Below are 20,419 nucleotides of genomic sequence, written 5' to 3' on the forward strand. Positions count from 1 at the left end.
CTATCCAACCATTCTGTATATCATCACCACAAATAAGCTGTATGATCAAAACTTTTAAATCACAGTTCCTACTTGAGTAGTATTATGCATTTAAAGCCTGGCTCTGATATGTTGAATATAATCATTATAACAATTGGCATGGTGCCCATACCCTGGTTGGACCCTTGCACAAGTAGGCTAATAAAGGGTTTGGGTTTCTTGTTTTGGACAAATCATATTTTCATAATTCTCATTTGACTGTGCTTTTCTAGGGGAAAAAGAGAAACCATTTTGGTTTTTGCATGTGTGCACCCCCAGATCCATCATATGACTTTGGCATACACATTCAAAATATCACACCAGACCACCAAATCAACTTCATGAGTCATTTATTGATTTTTAAAAACACTTATTACCTTTATGGTATGGCATGTTGTTCGTCTGAAGTCATTTACCTTGGGGGGAAAAATAAGTGCGATGCTAAACTAAAACAACTGTTCGGTATGTTCACCAGTCCAGAAGCAAATGGCGTCAACTCGTCAAGTGAAGAAGAAAACTTCTAAATGAATGTTTGTCTAACTCCAGCTGAATATAAATAGACAAACAGAGTAAAAACTGCATATTTCAGCCACATTTAGACGGACTCAGGCATGTACACCAAACTGTTCAGTATATTTACACAACAAAACGATTTACTGATTTATTAAAAATAAAGATCATGAACACATTCAAGATGAATTAAAATATTAATTATAATATGGAAATTAACTCAGTTACTAATATGTATAATATTATGCACCTTACACTTGATCCATCAGTACCATATGTACAATATGGAAACAAACAAAGCTACTTATATGTATAATATTATACATCTTAAAACCTGATCTGTCAGTATATATTAAAACTATTTAAGACGTAATACACAATATGGCTGAATTAAGAAAAATATTTCTAAAAAAACAAAAATTAAATTTAAAATGCGTAGTGTTAACGTCTCATTCGTTTTGCTGAAGATCCAATTCAACACAGTTCTGAGCAAAAAAATGGTTGTGTGATCTCACATTCCGATCAACTCAAATGCCATCATGACCTGTCAGTTACATTCCTCAATCCTGAATCAACCTGCAAATGGTTGACCTTACCTAGGACTAGCTTCAACATCCAAGCTTGTAGCTATCGATTTACACGGATTACACAAAAGCCATTTAATTCTACTTTCTGAGCAGAAACCTAAAGTTCATTTAAAGCTGAGCGAGAAAGGCGCAAATTAAGTCCATACAGCTGGTTCAGATTCGGTTTACATATTCTGCAAGCCTGTCAGGTCTCTTGCTCTGGCAGCACCCTCTAGTGGAGAACAGGTTGGACTGCAGGCTCATGTCTGGAGAGTGCTGTCCTCTTTGCTGAAGGGCTGTGTAGATCCCGGCTTTACCCAGGACAGTCCAGACACTTGTAGCCCCTTATGGTGATCCTCCGGCCGTCTCTATGGAACAGCAGTGCATCACAAACGAGATACATAGGAAGACAATTGCCCTTAGCCAATCAAAACTACGGTTCTCTTTCAGGACAACAAATCACACGCTGAATACCTGATACCAGAGGGAACATAATTCAAAGACAAAAACCACAATTCCTTACTTTCTCATTCATTTCATTACTGCAAACAAAGTCTTTGAAATCTAGCAATAAATAGGTCAACACCAAAATAACAACAATTGTTAAATACAGGATAAATGTTCCAGTAGTCAGTGTTAAGGGGCATTTTTCAGTATACAAGGAGCTAATGCAGGTTATTCACTTGGTGACAGACGGGATTAAAATGGAGACTGCCAGAGCTTCCTTGGACTCACAAAATGTTATTTCTGGTACCACAGTGTCTCTGAATGTACCTCAAACTATGTGACAGTCAATAAAGTAGCTTGGCTAATTCACTTAAAATCACTACCCAACAATAATCAGCTACCTAAGGTAGGTTCTCCTATAAATTTCTAGCTATTAGATGTAGCTAGCAGAAATATTTCAGTAGGCAATTTTGTACTTGGCTGGCTTCTCTTGCTATACCAGTAATAGCAAGTTCTCCTAGCACTATGAGTTACAGTGCAATATTTGACAGTAGCATTTCATACTTGGTAAAATGACAGTAGCTTGCTCAGACATTCAGCAATACTGCCTCCAAAACCTCAGTTTGGCTCAATAAGTGGAAGACGGGGTTATGGTACTCACTTTATATGTGAACATCTTCTCCTTTGCTTCATCGTGGACAGCTGGGTTCCACGGAGAGAAACTAAAGGACGACACATTTTAAATTAATTTTGTCCCCTCCCCTCAGGCGAACCGAACTAGATCACCTTCACCGGCTAGATTAATTGTAATACCTACGCTTCCGCCAGAGTTTGAGGCAGACAACTGAAGCACTTCAGCCTTTCCTTTCATATGATACATAAATCTGTAGAAAATGTTCTTAAATTCTGAACTGTGGGGAAGAGCACAAGTTTTGGGGCGACGGAACGCTTGCCTTATTGCATACGGATCGTCCATCTTGGGCTGGTCAAAAAGATGACTGTTGCATAGTTTCACGCTGTCCACCACCTTGCTTTTGAATAGCTGGACATCTTTGTCGTACCTGAGGACACACAACACACAATGAAAATGCTCGCTCCAAGCAAAGGATGAGACCCGAGCATTCAATTACTCAAATGCTGAACCCTGAGATCGCCCATCAATTGCCTGGACTATCTACATCTTCAGTTCGTTACTCTCCAAGGGAGAATCCCAGGGAGCCCAAATCAGATGACAGGTAATTATATTTTAATCATTTTCTCAGATTTAGTGAACACAATGCTCTTTGCAGGAAGAAGGTGTCACGGTCAAAGCAAGGTGATTTGCCCCCGTGCAAATTAATTCCTATCAGAATATGAAAAGACACTGTGATGCTTAATAGTACACAGGAAAACATACACATTTTATTTATTGTGCTATTTCCCAAGAAATATGATATTATAATATGTACTGCGGTATATTTGTTTTCCGCAACGGGGGGGGTTGATTAGTTTTACTGCAGTCACGCTGAACCTGGCGTCATGCACGCACGCACGCAGCCCTGAGAAGGAGGAAGCCGGTCTCGCGAGGCGCACGCAACTCACAGCACGGCGGCCTCGGGGTTGAGCGGCTCCACGGTGCTGATCTTGTAGAAGATGGTGCGGGCGTACATCAGAACCTGCCAGATGTGATTGTGATTCCGCCTGCAGGATTCCCGCAGGGGAGGAGAGAAGGTCAGCAGCCGGCCGGGCGCAACCCCGAATAAAGAGACCGATCTCCAAATAATGAAGCTTTGCCCCGGTGCGCCACGGAGGACGGGGTGGCTACCGAGTCCGCTAATGTCAGATCATCCGCTAATCAATACCGCCTCGGAGTGAGGAAGAGGCCTTTACACATACTGCTCCTACCATAGAGACACCAGTTGCAGTATCTGTTTAGATACAGTATTATCTGCACAGAGAAAACAACTCAGTGCTCTCTGCGTGTGGTGCCCGATTTAAAAAGGCTTTTTGCCATTACACTCATGACAATGCATTTCCCTTTGAACATTATAATTTCCAGTTTCCTAGGACATGCTGGACTTATACTGATAGCACATGAAGACATTGAAAGAATACAGGATGACGAGCATGAGCAATTCAGCCCATTTGGGCTCAACGTTTACCTACTAAACTAGAGCACTGGTAACCAACCATGTTTCTGGAGATCTACCATCCCGTAGGTTCACTCCAACCCTAACAAAGCACATCTTATTCACAGTAGAGATCTTTCTGTGCTGCTAATTAGTAGAGTCAGAAGTGCCAAATTAGGGCTGAAATGAAAACCCACAGGAAGGTAGATCTCCAGGAACAGGGTTGGTTACCACTGAACTACAGAGCACCCACCACTGCATCAAGCCTCTTGACTTGAATGCCCTAAGGGTCTCTGCTTGGCCTGGCAGGCTGTTCCATGGATTTACAACTCTCTGTGGATGACAATACTTCCTCATATCCACCATTTAAAACTCGATTCTCCTTAGTTTCCTTTCTTTCTTACTAGCCAGGCTTTTTAATATCCTAGCGAACATATCACCTGGCCATAAAAAGCACTACTTTTAAGGCTAAGCCCAGCAATACTGCAGAGAGGCGCACAGCTGATCGCCCTGCCAATTATCATGACAAATAATGGCTAGGGGGCGGTATATTCAGAACTGGTACACCGGTAGTCAGAAACTAGCAACGTTGCTGCTGGGAACATGTATGGACTGCAGGGTTTACGTGCAACAGTGTAGCTCCTCCAAAACCGTTACTTGCAACATCTACAGAACGAACATCGAATAGGGATCCTCAGCAGTAGAATTCTACTTCAGTGGTTTTAAGTGGATCAGTGGTTTCCAAACCTCTCCTCGGGTATCCCCACAGCCCAATCCAGACATTTAATACATTCTATTTCAAGCACACCTGATGTAACTAATCAAGCCCTTTATTAGTTGCAGGGTTTCCGCCAGTGTATTGCAAGCCCGGCGGCCTGCTGGGCCTAAATTGACCCCCCGCCGGGCCTAAGCATCGAGGATTTTTTTTAAATTAATTTTTTTATTGTATTGTATTTTTAAGATGTTTTTTAAACTACAGTTACAGTGGGGCAGTAACTTTTTTCAAGTTTTTTGTAGAGTGAAAAAACTTTGATATTATTTAATTTAATTTCTTTTGTTGTTGTTGAAAACACAGCATTCCAAGTCTGTACATTGTTGTCATATTATTTGTAAGACTATGCCATGCTCTAAATAGTTGTAGATTTCTTTAAATGTGTGTTGAATAAATGACGTATTTATAACAACATTCACATTACGTAGTTATATTTTCAAATCTCCAGTCAGCTTTTAGCACTGACTTAATGTAGGGCCCTATGGAATCTGTGTTATAGCTTTTAAATTCTCAATTCTGCGATTCCGTCCATGATTCTGTTATCACAGAAACTATAGGGCCCTACCTTAATGCTGCCATCAGTCTGTCGCTGGCCCGCGCCGGGCCCCCATCAACAAAAACACTTGGCCGGCGGCCCGGCACTTGCCACCGGGCCTAACAACTCTCACATCAGGTGTGCTTGAGATGGAACATATCAAATGCCTGGATCCGGTAGGGTGTTACCAAGGAGAGGTTTGGTAATCGCTGCTTTAAGTGAAAAAAACTGCATTTCTTTGAACAAATGCGACAGAGAGAAAGTAAGAATGAGTCGGTGGAATGGAACCGACCTCCATTTGGTAAAGGCTCTCCTGACGTCCAGCTCTCCTGACACCGGATCCACCAAAGGATGGAAAACTGGGATGTCGAACACCACTCTCTGAAGCACAGGAAGACACAGCAGACAGAACTCAGTGAAACTTTACTGCACCGAGTTGCCCACCAAGGAGGTACACGGCAGTTTATTGATGCTTTGAATTCTGATGTTTTAATTCTAAAATGATGCCACGTTAGCACTAACACGACAGTGCACAATGTTTTTGAGTTAGCTTTATAAGACTATGATCAGCACAAGGCAACTTGAACACTTTGAGTGTAATCATTCATGGACATACTCCAACCCAATAAAACTCTTTTTTTAAAAATAATTCACTTGTGGTTAAAGTGCAGTCGCAGCTTTTATTTAAGAGTATTTTTATACACCCTGGTTTCACCATGTACAAATTACAGCACTTTAACAAATAGTCCCCCCTCCCCATTTCAGGGCACTATATGTTTGGTAAAAATGGCTTCACAGCTGTTTTTGATTAGTCAGCTGTGTTCAATTGCTTCCTTACTGCAGGTATAACAACTGTCATTATCTAGACTTGATTCTAAGCTTTTGATTGCCTTTGGAATCTGTTATTGCCATCTGTCAACACGCGAACAGTGAGAAACTATAAAAATACCTTTAAATAAAAGCTGAGAATGTGAACTTTAACCACATGAATCGTTTCATTACAAATCTAAAAGTGTACAGAGCCAAAAAAAAAAAAAAAAAGTAAAAATATGGCTTTGTCCAAAACATTATGGAGCTCATTGTATACACCATTAAACTCTATTGAACAGCTCTCAGCTATCACTCATTACAGTCTACAGCAAAATGGCTCATAAATGGATAAGAAAAACAAGGATTTCCATTTCTACAGACTTTCCTTAGCATATCACGATCACCATTTTCCACAGAACATCCACTAGACAAGCAGACTATTTTAAAATAAAGTTAAAGAAATAATAATCTCTTAAATTGCGAATATGGAATTATGATCACTCCCCTTGGCAAAAGCATATCAGACTGGCTAAGACTGTACAAGGACAACATGAGTGCCTTAAGACATTAAGGGTAAAATCCCACATTCAAGTCCTCTCTCAATATTAACTTGTTAAATGGTAAATGGACTGCATTTATATAGCACTTTTATCCAAAGCGCTTTACAATTGATGCCTCTCATTCGCCAGAGCAGTTAGGGGTTAGGGGTAAGGTGTCTTGCTCAAGGACACTTCGACACGCCCAGGGCGGGGTTTGAACCGGCAACCCTCCGACTGCCAGACAATCGGTCTTACCTCCTGAGCTATGTCGCCCCATAGTTAAAGCTGAAATATTTATTTATTGTGTACTCCAGCAAACACAATAACATCGCAGGTACACATGGAACTCACCGGGCATTCACCATCAGGGTAGTTATCTGGGATGTATACCGTGAACTTGAAGACCCCGTCCTGGTACAAGCCGTGTCTTATAAAAATAACCCCAAACCACACTGAAATAAATAAAATAAAATAAAAAAACATTTAGAACCATGCTCATTTTATACAGTACTTTGAACTGCATATTAAAAAAGACAGGAGGCGGTGAGGCAGCTCTTACTCAGTGCTGATCTGTAGGAAGGCTGGACATATATCCCGGGCAATTTCTGCTTTATCACCAGCGTGCTGCAGGTCAAATAAACAGCAGTTAGCGGTGGGCCAGAAAGCTGGCGCTGTACATCAGCTGAGAGCATCGATCTTACGTGACAATGGCGACTGCTTTCAAGACTGTGCCCAATGGCGCTGAATCAAATAAGCTATAACCATGTACAATGTGTGGTATGGTGCGGTATCATGGGTCTCACAAGCCTCCTAGCATTACACCTGTCATTAAAAGCAGCGTTTCACTTACTGGGGCCAAGCACATTGACACACTGTCAAAAACAAGTGTCTGGAGCATCGTATAGTGTGCACAGCCAAGACAATTTCCCACACTTGTCCCCAGATAGGCTTTGACGGCAGTAAAACAGCGGAAAACAGTCAGCGACGTGAAATCAAATGGACAAAGATGAAATCAAATGGACAAAGACTAAATGAAAGTACAGTGATAGAGGACTTCGGCTGGAGTGCCGCAACTTTCGACTTTGTTTCGGCCGAGGCCATCCAGCTATTCCGTTAAAATCTTTACTAAAAACTTCCTGAATCGGTTTAAGGCCGTGTGGCGGCGGGTTCCGCAGCCAGGCGCCTTAAACTGAAAATGCGGTTTTGTTCAAAAAAGACATTCAAGCCGTAAAGACTGTGGCACTGCCACACGTTCACAGCTCCACGCTGAACAGCTGCGGCTGAAGGCGGGGTCTGAACTCACAACTCCGCCAGGAGGGAGTACTCCAGGTAGAAGGGCCCGTAGGAGGCGTGGGTCCCGTTGGCCAGTTGCCCCGACGCGTGCTTGGTGACGGGGACGGCGTTCTTGGGGATGGAGGGCAGCTGCTTCTTGCCTAAAGGCGCTCGGGGGGGGCTCGTCTTCGGCTCGCCCTGCCCGACTTTATCCTCGCTGTCGGATCGCTGTCAAGCAAAATCGTGCACAGGAACAAAACGTTATTTAAGGAGTCTTTGTGCTTGTGTCATATTTCTACCTCAGAATGGAAAGCCCGTAATGGAGAGTTTAGGCCCATACCAGCACCAGAAGACAGTGTGTCAAGACAGGATGGCAAAGATAGTGGGCCTTCTGTATTGTGTGAAGGCAGATTCTGCTGCTTTCCAGTCTGCAGATCTGCAGCTGAGCTCTGCAGCCACTGCACTGCAAGACTGCAAATATAAGGAGCTGCTCTTGCAACCATTGGCTCCTCTATTGTTCCCAATGAAACACTTGCAACAGAAAACGAACGGCAACCTCTCGCAGTCACACAGCCATTTTATACGTTTCGCTGGTTGGCAGCTTGCAACTACACAACCACAACATTAACCGATAAGGTATGGCTGTGAAAACTGCCATCAAGACATCTGACATAGCTGACTTTACAAAATGAACATCAAGATGTCATGAACCCAGACTGACCTTGGCATTTGTTTTGGGTTTTACGATGGTGGTACTTACTTAGATTTAATTCTCTCCATCAGTTTTTTTCTCCCCATGATCAGTTGCTGATGATATCACCAAAGAATTGATTGGACATTCCCACTGAGCAACCACCACTGACAAATAGCTAGCTGCTTTAGGAAGCCAATGACCACAGCCTGTGCGAATGGCCCCTTATGCCAGTGTTTCTCAAACTCTGTTCTGGGGTACCACAACGTGTGCCAGTTTTCATTCCAACCACAAATGAAATCCCAAAGTTTTAACAAGCTGATCACTTTTATTATTCAGATGCTTTTCATATTTTGAGTGATTATTTAGCCTATTAAGCCACATTATTTTATAAATAGCTACATATGCCACAAAGAATAAAAGTCCCATATTTACTTTGTGCTATAGTTCAAATTATTAGAGGTTAAAAAAAAAAAAATCAATAGGCTCCTAACTGGTGAAATTGCAGACACCTGGCCACTAAAACAAACTATTTGGTAGATAATGAAAAATTCAAAGACAAAGGAAATGACAACAAGCCAAACAAATCTCCACTGTGTCAATACATTTAAGGAAAAGAAACGTAGGAAACTTAAGGAAAACTTAAGCGTTCAAAAACCTTAACTGAGAAAGAGACTGGCTGTAACAGAAACCAGCAAACACAGGGGTCTCCCAGGACGAAGAGTGAGAAACACTGCCTTATGCAACGAGTGCAGGACCGTGGCCATCTGATTGGTCACCGCTTGTGAGCGAAGAGGCCTCCTGAAACCCTTCCGTCAGCTGGGCGTCACCACGTGGGTCTCCGGGCCACAGACAGAACAGGACGCGTCGCTGCACGATTCAAGAGTGTACATTAACCCGACGTGCCGCTCGGAAGCCTGAAATGTCCCATTATTCATGGGTAAAACTTAACTTCATAGCTCGGGAGTAACGGGTTGCATGACGACTGAGAAGGGAGCGCGCTTATAGAAAACGGCTGCTCACAGTGTTTGCTTTCTCTGGCTAATTTCTTTTACTTTCGTCTCCAAAGAGACCAATACGGTAGTAAATCTGTGCACATGCAGATAGAATGGAATGTGCATGGCGCTCTGTGTGAGCGAGCCACTCTCAGACACACAGACATCTGCTTCCTGTCTACACAGGAAGAGGGGCTGGCCCAGAGGGCCCCTCAAACGCTGCATCCCCTGGCACCAGCGATGTCCACGTGGCCAACCCAACTATGTGAGGAATTCATACAAGGTTGCCCATTTTACAAAGGAATGCAAACGGCAGAAATATGGCAGGAATTTGGAGAAGGATCTGTACAGATTTGACTAATGGCCATGCCATTCAGACAGAATGCAACAGATCATGTACCATTTGCACAGTCTGTAGGGTGTGGCACGCTTTGACACTACCCTTTCCTGTCATAGTGGAAAATACAAGGACATTTGTATTTTCCACAAAGGGCTGGTTAAAAAAATAAATAAAAAAACATTTTTTTAACCAGCCCTTAAATAGGAAAATGCTTTTGTTTTTTTTCCCTCTACCCCAGACAGAACACATTTCTCATTTAGTTTACAGTATTGGCTAAAATGGGCTATTTTGAGTGATTTGATCATCAACACAGTAGATTCCATCTTGTAGGCATTCAATTATACTAATCTGGCACACCTGATTCTACTAATTAGCAGCTCAACAAGATCCCAGGCTGTTGAATGAGATGTGTGCTTTGCTGGGATTGGAGTGGTAGATCAGCAGGAACAGGGTTGGGTAACCCTGTTGTAGACAGATATTGTGCTGTAGGACTCCAGCAAAATAGCTGTATCAGGCAGATTTCACCCCCCCACCCCCCCCCCCCCCCCCCCCCAGGATAATACCTGAGGTCTTAGAGATGACTTAGTTAATTTTGTATTACTGGTGGAGGGCACTTAAACTATATTTCTGATCTGGTTTTATATAAGAATGTATTACAGCACCATAAATACTTTGTTTCACAAAACAACTTTCAAGATGAAACTCAGGAACATAGTGGATAACTGACCTAATCAGAAGAAATGCATACATCTGTGAAAATAGAACAAAATGACTGACAGGAATTAGACTTCACCGTCCACACCCTTGTTTTTAAATTCTGGGCGCGAAATAAATACTCGCAATTCCAGTCCGGCCAGATTCCCACAGTATACAAGTAAGGACAAAGTTCACAAGTTTCACAATCTGAGCAACATGCTATCCTTCCGGAAAATCACTGTCATAAGGCCACACTCAAACACACCTACACAGATAGCCACTTTGATCATTTAATGTACCATATAAATTTACCTTTCACAGGCTGGGCTGCAGGGGACACATGACCCTACATGACATATTTAATCACTGTTTACCAATAATGGCTAGTCTTGTATTCAGATGAGCTTGAGGTATAACATGTTTGCATATATTTTTTTACATAACTAGCAGTTTTAGAAAGGGCAAAATGTGTGTGATTTTAATGAAGCTGCGTCACCGGCCCAGTATCCTTAAGATTTTTGATTGGGCAAATGAACTGGCTTTTGGAGTCTGGCTGGGTGAAACGATGGATGTTGTTACAGTAGGTATGTGCGTGCATATTGTGCACAGGTCATAGGGATATGTCCATCTTACCTTACGACTGGCGTTTGCAGACATTGTCCAGAAAGTGTTCATTACTCATAGGGAGGACAAAGGAAAAACGCGTCGCTGCCAGCCTCGCCGCATGCTATGGCACCAGTCGACGCCACTGGGGATAAATGACGGGACAGACAGATGAGATTCTAGCCATCACACACAGCACAGTTAACACAATGGACTACCCCGTGCGGAATGACAGCTGCGTGCAATTTGATCTGCAGAGCCAGCTGGCTAGTGATGGTGGCTGATCAGTGACAGGTTAAAAGGTAATTTTGGCTCAGTGGCAAGCTAGCTTTTTAGTTAGTAGTACCTGAATTTCGCTACAATCATAACATTGGCAACTGCTTAACTCGGTCTCATTCTTCAAAATGAATGTCCGCTAACTAACAGATTTCCTAACCCGGTTAACGCTATACTATGTAGGTTAACCTAGCTAGCAAACGTGCAACAAACGTTGGCTAAGTTTGCTAACCTTAATAGAAGCTGATGTCAACCATCATTAGCTACCTCGCTAGTTGCCAAGCTAGAGAGAAGCTCACATTATCTGGAGGGGCAATATCAAAATAAACGGATATCAAAATAAACGGAGCAGGCTTTACCTAGCTAACGTCAACATCTGAATGCTCCACAACAATGGGTCCCTGCCCTGCCTTTGGACAGCATTTACAAGCCATAGATTAAAGAAAAAAAACACACAAAAAACCCTTATTGTCGGTAGTGGGCTGAGTTTGTACACTGAGGTTTTACACAACGTTACTGTCAAGTGTGCATAAAATTGAAATGACAAGTACTTAGCTAGCCTGCTACTTATTTAGCAGAGTTAACAATCCGATCACGATTGAAAATGTTAGTGACAGCACTGAACTGCATCCTTGGACACGTCTGCTAAATGAAGATAGCCAGCTAGCTAGTTACACGTACTATCAAATATAGAAAGTTTTCACAGCTAGCTAAATTAGATATTTTACCTACTGGAATCCGTTCTAATGTTGACTAGTCTAACTATTATTAGGTGACGAACATGGTAGTTAGCTAAACAGCTACCTGGCAAGTCATATTCTATTGAAGAGAATGCAATAACCTTACCAGTTGAAAACACAAATAGCTAGCTAACGTTAGGTAGCATGCTACATGAGTTCACATAAACTGTTATTTTATGAGCTGCTTCAGAAAAATCATTCGTTTCAAAAGATATAGGCTAACATTAACGTTAGCTACATTCCCCACTGCAATGACTAAACAACAAGCAACTACTCTTAGATACTTACGGTCTGTCTGTAGCTAGCCATTTTCCGTCAAAACAACCAGAAGAGACAGATATCCCAGCCCCGCTAGCCAGCAAAGTAATCTGACAGTCTTTCTTTGCTAACAACGCCTAGCTCGCTCAACCATACATGATTGTAGGCGGGTCTTTTTCTTGTGCGTGACGCCAATTGGTGTATACCATTCGTGTTAATAAAATGATATCTGATTTGTTAATGCATTCTCGATAATACGCGCCCCTCAGTCAATTACTCATAATCCCAGAGACCCTCTACAAAACGTGACCTCCAATGTTCCTGAGTTTGGGACGTTTTTAGTGCCAGTTTAGGTAATTTAGCTGATAAAATGTGAAGGTCCTTGCGGCAGTCTGCGGGAGACGGCGCTGGGCTAGAGTGGAGGGTAAACGCCGTTTATTCATCTTTTTAAAACGAAGCAGAGCGTTTACTCAACTATTTATGGAAGCATATCTGGGCCAACATTCAAATGAAAATGCAAATTGGAAATTACATTTCGTTTTCATTCGATGTGCAAAAACCATGCCACAATTCAAATGACACATTGAATGGTTTCAGATCTATTACAAAATGTAATATTAGACAAAAGGGAACTTGAGTAAACTAAGCACATTTTTTAATTCATTTATTTAATGAAAAATGTATCAAACACTCATATCACCCATGTGAAAAAGTAATTGCTTAGCTACTCAATCAACCAATTAACCAAATTTAATCGATAATTACATTCAGCTGATTAAACACAGCTAGGCTTGATTGCATACAGCCTTGTTGAATCTAAACCTTGTTCATATTGAACCTTACCATCAGAGTGAAGTAGTCAGCAAAAAGTTTTTACAAGCACACTATACTGCAATCAAAGGAAATTCCAGGAGATGAGTAAAAAAAGTTCTTGAAATATATCAGTCTAAAAAAGGTTACAAAGCCATTCTTGGCTATGAGACTCCACTGAACCACAGTGAGAGGCATTATCTCAAAATGGAGAACATTTGGAACAGCAGGGAATCTTCCCATGAGTGGCTGGCCTGCTAAAATTACTCCAAGGGCACAGCAACAACTCATCTAGGAAGTCACCAAAGGTTCCAGAAGAATATCCAAAGAACTGCTGGCCTTTCTAGCCTCAGCTAAGGTCAGTGTTCATGACTACACAATAAGAAAGAGCTTGGGCAAAAATGGGATTCATGGGAGAGAAGCACAGTGGAAACCACAGCTAACCAAAGAGACCATTAATGCTTGTCTCGCATTTGCAAAAAAAGCACCTTGATGATCCCCAAGCCTTTTGGGACACTGATCTATGGACATTTGAGTCACAAGTGGAACCTTTTGGATGTCCGGGCTCCCGTTATGTCTGGCTTAAAGCAAATAAGGGCTGCAGTTTAATATAATGTGTAAGGAACTGGTCTTGTAACCCAAAGGTCACAGGTTTGATTCCTGGGTTGGACACTGCCATTGTACCCTTGAGCAACGTACTTAACCTGCATTGCTTCAGTGTATATACAGCTGTATAAATGGATGCAATCATGGGAACATCATACCAACGGTCAAACATCCTATCATGCTCTGTGGCATAAAAATGCTAAGCAGGCCCAGTTGAGCTTGATTTTTTTATCAAGATGGCTAGCAGAAAATATCTTTGAAGGAGGTTTCATTCTTGGGTCACAGATGGCAGGAGCTTCAGTCACAAAGACAACTCAGCTGGCTAGTGTTTCAATAGAACAGTGTCTAAAGTGATATTGGCATTTAGGTCTATGGGAAAGACTTGAGTAAACAGGGTTGGAAATTCTGGTCGAAAGCGCACATTTGATAACCGTCATGCTCATGCAGTAGTGTGATATGTAAGGAAAAACAAAAGAGCAACTCTTCCTCAGGTAACTGAGAATGTCAATGTAGGACGTGATCAAACTGAGTCAGCAAGAACAGTCTGAGAGCAACTACATAGAGAGGGATATTATAGTACGGTTGCAGTGCATAAACCTCTCATTACAAAGATGAATTCACATTTCACAGTTCAGTGGTGCAGAAACCTTAGGCGCTACAGAGATGTGGACAAAATTGATATGGTCAGATGAGACATCTTTCACTATGTCCTCAACAAGTGGGCGAGTGCATGTGTGGCATACACCAAGAGAATGGTACAGGCCTGAATCCATCACCCCTACAGTGAGGGTGGCTCTGTTATGCTGTGGGAGGCATTTTCCTGGCATGGTTTTGGTCCACTTGTCCCCTTAGAGGGAAGGGTCCCAGGAAATCAGTACAAAGTTATTCTGAGTTACTACCTTTATCCTATGATGAAACATTTCTATCCTGATGGGAATGGTCTCTTCCAGGATGACAATGCCCCCATACGCTGGGCACGAGGGGATCACTAAATGATTTGATGAGTATGAAAAGGATGTGAATCATATGCTATAGCCTTCACAGTCATCAGTTCTCAACCCAGTTGAATACCAATGGGAGACTTTGGACTGACATGTTAGACAGCGCTCTCCACCACCATCATTAGAAGACCAAATAAGGGAATATCTTTTGGAAGAATGGGGTTCCTTCCCTCCAGTAGGGTTCCAGAGAGTAGAAGAGTCTATGCCAATGTGTATATATCACACATATGAATTATATTCAAAACTGTGGCTAAACTATAAACATATTTTATGCCAGCTAGACTAGCTACTTTCTATACAGTCATTCATGGACATCAAGCTCTGACTCTTGCAATGATATTGCAATTTTTTTTACTCTGTGTATCGTCAGATTAATGACCATAAAATGTCAATGCTGATTGAACTTTTGCAGGCATTACTTTGTGTCAGCCAATTATAATCGAGTATTTAGCCAAGCTGTTGTATATTGGTTTTGTGGGTGTGCAGCTTTGCAAATAAAATTCTTTTAATCATATTTCACACTGACTGTGTTTCTTGACACGGCAGGCTAAGCGTTAAGATGTTATTATTATGGAAAAACTTGGATACTGATTGTTATGCCTGCATGCATTTTCTATACAAGTGGTGCCACTCAGAGAGATGTGCTGTAAAATGGCGCACCTAATGTGATCACTCGATGTGTGAAATAATAGAAAATCACCATCCCTACTAACTACTAATAACTAACCATAATTTCTGCATTCAGAAGATAAAAATTTTAAAACCGTATTTATCAATTTTCTTGTGTACCCTGCATCATGTTGTTTTGTGACTCATGTAGCTTGTGTGACTACAAGGTAATGTAAAACCCCAAAATAATGAGCACTCAAAGGTACAGGGAACTGGATGGGTGTGTATCATGCACTCATTAACATTCATATCCGTAAGATGTGTCATGTGTAACAATTCCTCATTGCTAAATAGGTTTGAGTCAGTTAGATCAGTACCCTTACACTACCAGATAAAACGCAAGAAAGAAAACTAAACGAGGCTTTGCTTCGTATAGTTCATTCAATGTGTAATAACATTGTAACACTGAGCTATTGTACACTAACATTAGATTCTACAGCAGCCTCAAAAGATGTTGCACCCAAATAAAGAAAGTCTTTGATTCCACATGTCTAAGCTTGAAAGCTATGTAATTGGCGCTAGCTAACGGTAAGCCTACGTACCAATCCACCACATTCTGTGACGAGTTTTGGCAGAAATGGGCACTGCAAATACTAACCCATTTCTTGTAGGTCTCTTTATTTTTGTGAAAATAAAAAAGCATATTGCTTTCTCCGTATCCAGAGAAGAAGCGACGCTTAGGCATTTTCAACTTTGCTTGCCTTACCCACACAAAAGTGGCAGGAGTGTCATTTACATATTACATGTAAAAATGATTTTACTGGACTTAATTGTAGCTAGCTAGTCAATAACATACACTACCGCTTACCTTCACTGGATGCAGATATAGTCATATTCTGCAATGTGTCTATACCACAAAACCTATATACATTTAACTATTCTTGTTAACAAAAGCTCCAAGTTGACACACAACCAGTTTGATCTTGCCATAGGTTAACTGCAGTTGACTCTGGATATGGTGGCACTTTCCTTCTGCTTACAAGGTGTTTTTGGCCATGTGATAAGTGCTTCATAATGCTGCATATTTGTCAGCACATGTCCAAGAACTTTTGCATTTGATTTCCTGTAATGTTGTTACGTGCAGGACAACGGAGGTGTGAACAGACACAGAAAAAATGTGCCTGATTTGTTTGGCTGTTAATAATGCACACTGCAGTGCCTCTACCACCTGACTAAGGTGCTCCTTCCAGGTCCAGAGGTGGATCACAACATCATGCAGTTAGGCTGCTGCGATGTGACAGAAGGTTCGGAGGACTATGTCCAATAAGCACTGGAGCAATTTCTGATTGCCCGTCCGACTGGGGATGGAAAACAGTAATTGGGAAGCGACAAGGAGGCTTGACACTTTGCTGCTCCGTCAGTTGTGTGGCAAGGCAGACTTTTTCTTGCTCTTCCGCCTGGTTGCTGATCCAGGGTCGGTGAGCATGGGCTTATCATGTGCATCCATTATGTGGAACCGGCCTATGACCTGTCCCAGAGAAGCCCCACTCACTGGGGTGCAGCATCTCCTGTGTAGCCTTCACCCTTTCGATCAAGGCGACCATTTCACTGGGGTTAGCTGGAGCATGCTAATTGACAAGTTTTTTTGCTTTGTACAGTTGGGCCCACTGCAGGCAATCCATGGCCATGAGGTCCATGATTTTGGCTGGGGACAGCACATCTGTTTGGAGCCAGGTGTTGAAGAGTTGCAGGAGTTGGGTCATCTGAGCACTGGCGAGCTGGCTTAGTAGGACCAGTTGTGAAACTGGTGTGCCGCCTTGATGACTGACAGACATCTCCTGGCTGAGGATTTCTTCTTTTGGACAGGGGTCCAAAAAACACAGAGCTTCGGCTGGACTGAGATCATACTACACCTGCAGCACCTCTCTGGTGAGGTACGGTGCCAACTTCCTTGCAGGATAGAGCTGTGGGACAGGCAAGGAAAAAAGGTGAAGCCCAATGACGCCCGAGGGCGGGTTTAGTAATTGCTATTGTTTGGCTTGGGAAATCAGCTGAAGAGGCCAGATAGCTGCTAGGGAGTACGTCTGTGGAAACTCATATCACCGTGGACTTTAGTACAGCTGTTCTGGCTCCGTGTCTGTAGAAAAAAAAAACGTTATTAGGATGAGTGGTTATCAGCAAATGTGCCTTTACCTGGGCTATTCCCTTTTTATCATAACTCCAGGAAGCACCTGATTCCTGGCTGCTGAGCAAACAAACTGGGTACGTCTGGTCACTCAGCTGTCAGAGAGTGGACCCAGAAGTGATGGTGAGACAGTGAGCAGATGATGCCCGTCACAGGGCGGGGCGTCCTGTCCCCACATAACAGTCCCCTTATGAGACACCACAGTATCAATTGGAAATGTGAAATGAACAATACCTGTTAACAAAGCTTGGGAGCATCTTTAGCTAGTGAGCTAGCTAGCCAGCCATTGGCAGTACAGCGTAGCCAGCTAGCCACAGTGTCTATGTCCAAGCTGGAATTAACTACTGTATCTAGCAGTTAAATGCACAATATTAACACTATAACCGCCAGGATTCATTGTATACCTAAAACCGTTGACAGTTTAAATGACCAATTAAACAAATGATTTCACATGGCAACATATGCATTGATATTATACTCAAGCATTTTGACCTAATCAAGCATTAAAACATGCATATGAACAAAGTGGTGTGTGAATAAACCAAAAATCACAAAGAAATACAAGTTAATCCATTCAACAAAGTTGTCTTTATTCATAAAGTCCACCAATCGCAACAATAATGCAACACTATCGATACAACGTTCACGTAGGCTAGCAAACTGAATGAAATAGCCGAACATGGGCAAAACATAGGCATAAGGCAAATTAGGCTAAATAGCCTACAATACACTTTCCACATACTGATTTCTGGCATTTCAGGCACTTGGTGAACGTTTTGTTCTGTTTGCACTGCGCTTTCACCTTGCACGTCATTCTCTTCTGCTTCTCCGACTGTGCAATGAGAATGGGTTATATGCCGAAAATAAATGCTTTCTATAGTGGGTAAATTTTACCCGTTGGTGCTTATAGTTATAAATGCCCCCAACCTTTTTTCTGTTTTTATCTATAACTTTCTTACATTAGAAGGTGCTTAATAATTCAATTTTAGGAAAGGCCAAGGACTGGGAGACATGAGTTTTTATTGAAACAGAGTTACATACACTTGATAAACAGAAATAGGTACATTTTACCCCGTGGCAGTTTTAGTGTTAAGATTATCCCTGTTAAAAACATTTATAATGTGCAATGGTTGGCATCATCACATCGCCACAGTTCCAGCTTTACCCACTCAAGGAGAATGGTAGATGTGGTGCATAATATAGAATAGAAGAACTTCAGAATTATATTGTATTCAGGAGTATCTCCCTCAATGTACTCATCCACTCGAGAAGTGTTTAAGTACAATTTGAAGACAAAGCTTTACAAAGCAATTGGCTCCATTGTTTCAAGGTAACAACCCACTCAGTTTCAGATCATCTCTGTGTGTGGTCTGCACTGTTAAGAGTCATATGGCTTGGTGCCAAAGGATGTCTACTAAACGTGAGTTTAGCCATTTTACTCCATTCCTTTAATATATTCATTTTTCTTTTGTTGAATCCCACAGATCATAGTTAGACTGACAACAGTACTTTTTGTACAGTTAGCAATAGCATGGACTGAATGGAGATTTCCCTGGATAAATTTCAGAAAAAGGCCTCCAGCCATATAAATATATTACTTATTTGAATATCTCATTTTTCATTTTATTTTCCCCACATTTTCCATTCTGATTTTAATGCCTCTAAGACAGATGCATGTCTGTTCCATTATGACAACATACTCAGCCAATTAATGCAGGTTGTACACTAGTACAGACAGACTGCAGGCACCCAACTGACCAGAGGAATCACTAGTGATGAGACTAGAATAGCCTGCTGACTTAATTACACTTTCCCTCCCTGTGAGACGCTACAGAAAATTATGTACTGCCGAATGGAATTCTACTGTTGGCCCTGACATAGTCGAAATATAAGGCAAGTATAAGTACCGCTTTGAGTAAGTGGCAATTTTAAGTCCAGAAATATGTCTAATGATTTTTTTTATGTCTTATGATATGATGAATGATAGACTTTCTGACAATAAGCTCAGTAATTATTCATAAAGAAATCTAATTTAATGCTTCACTGCTGAAATTAATTGGGGAAAAATGACATTGTCCATTTTGAATGTAAAAACTAATTATTGACTTAATCATTGTTCTATAATCTGATTCTATTTTGCATCTCCTATAATCCATTGACGAGGACAATTTTCATGCAGTTTCTTTATTGGGACATCCAACAATGGAGGGTCATAGACCTCTGCCAACTCTGCCACACAAAACTCTAAACATTGTGACTCAAAAAAGGTTTTACTCAGTCACAAATCTGTGTCATAAGTAACAAGTTTTCTATATGAAAATATCTTTGCTGATATTTGCAGATATATTTCTACGCATCTATTTTAAAGATAAAATATTTTTGTACACTTTCTATTTTTTTTGCTACTCCTTATCCTGGCCCAATTGTCACAGTATGGGGGTTAGGACCCAGGTGCAGAGTGGGGAAAAAAACACGAAACTCAAAAGTGTAGATACAAATAAAGACTTTACTAACAAAACAAAACATAACAAACAAAAGGCCACGAGGGGCAATTCCAAAAGAAAACTCAAAAAAACCAGGAAACACGTAAAGGAACTCAAAACACTCAAAGGGTAGCAGACACAGGGAACAGAAACAGGGCAGAACACAGGCAGGTTCAAAAGCAGGCAGGAACACAGTCAAACAAAAATGATACATACAAGTCAGGAACAAACACAAGGAACCAGCACCCGAGTCAAGGGGACAAAGAACTTAAATAAGCCACGTTTCCACCAAAATTACCCGGAACTTTCAGTCCCAGGAACTACTTTACCAGGAACTAAAAGGTTCCTTCAGCCAATGGTTGTCTGCGTTTCCACCGGGGTCTAAAGTCCCGCGAAGATTAGGCAAATTAGCCCACTGACGTATGAAAAAGCGACGTTGTCGTCGGTCCATCTGTCATATGATTTCTTCTGTAACCCCATACTACCACCGAAGTAGCCTACATTATTTTCTAATAACCGGGACAGCCCGGAGGGGTTTATTCCACTTAT

General features: G+C 41.7%; 1 protein-coding gene across 1 annotated transcript; it reads right to left on the reverse strand.

Annotated features, from left to right (window-relative positions):
* Window positions 1-351: 351 nt before the first annotated feature.
* Window positions 352-12,360, reverse strand: LOC118228222 (AKT-interacting protein). Its single transcript, XM_035419568.1, has 10 exons — window positions 12,207-12,360; window positions 10,933-11,047; window positions 7,609-7,805; window positions 6,865-6,929; window positions 6,657-6,757; window positions 5,249-5,337; window positions 3,123-3,221; window positions 2,495-2,602; window positions 2,203-2,263; window positions 352-1,462 (listed from the first exon to the last, which is right to left on the reverse strand). Exons 2-10 carry the CDS (start codon window positions 10,972-10,974, stop codon window positions 1,355-1,357), a joined length of 870 nt encoding a protein of 289 aa, XP_035275459.1. The 5' UTR covers window positions 10,975-11,047; window positions 12,207-12,360; the 3' UTR covers window positions 352-1,354.
* Between the last annotated feature and the right edge of the window lie 8,059 nt (window positions 12,361-20,419).

The sequence above is a fragment of the Anguilla anguilla genome, chromosome 5 (assembly GCF_013347855.1).
Source record: "Anguilla anguilla isolate fAngAng1 chromosome 5, fAngAng1.pri, whole genome shotgun sequence".
Lineage (NCBI taxonomy): Eukaryota > Metazoa > Chordata > Actinopteri > Anguilliformes > Anguillidae > Anguilla > Anguilla anguilla.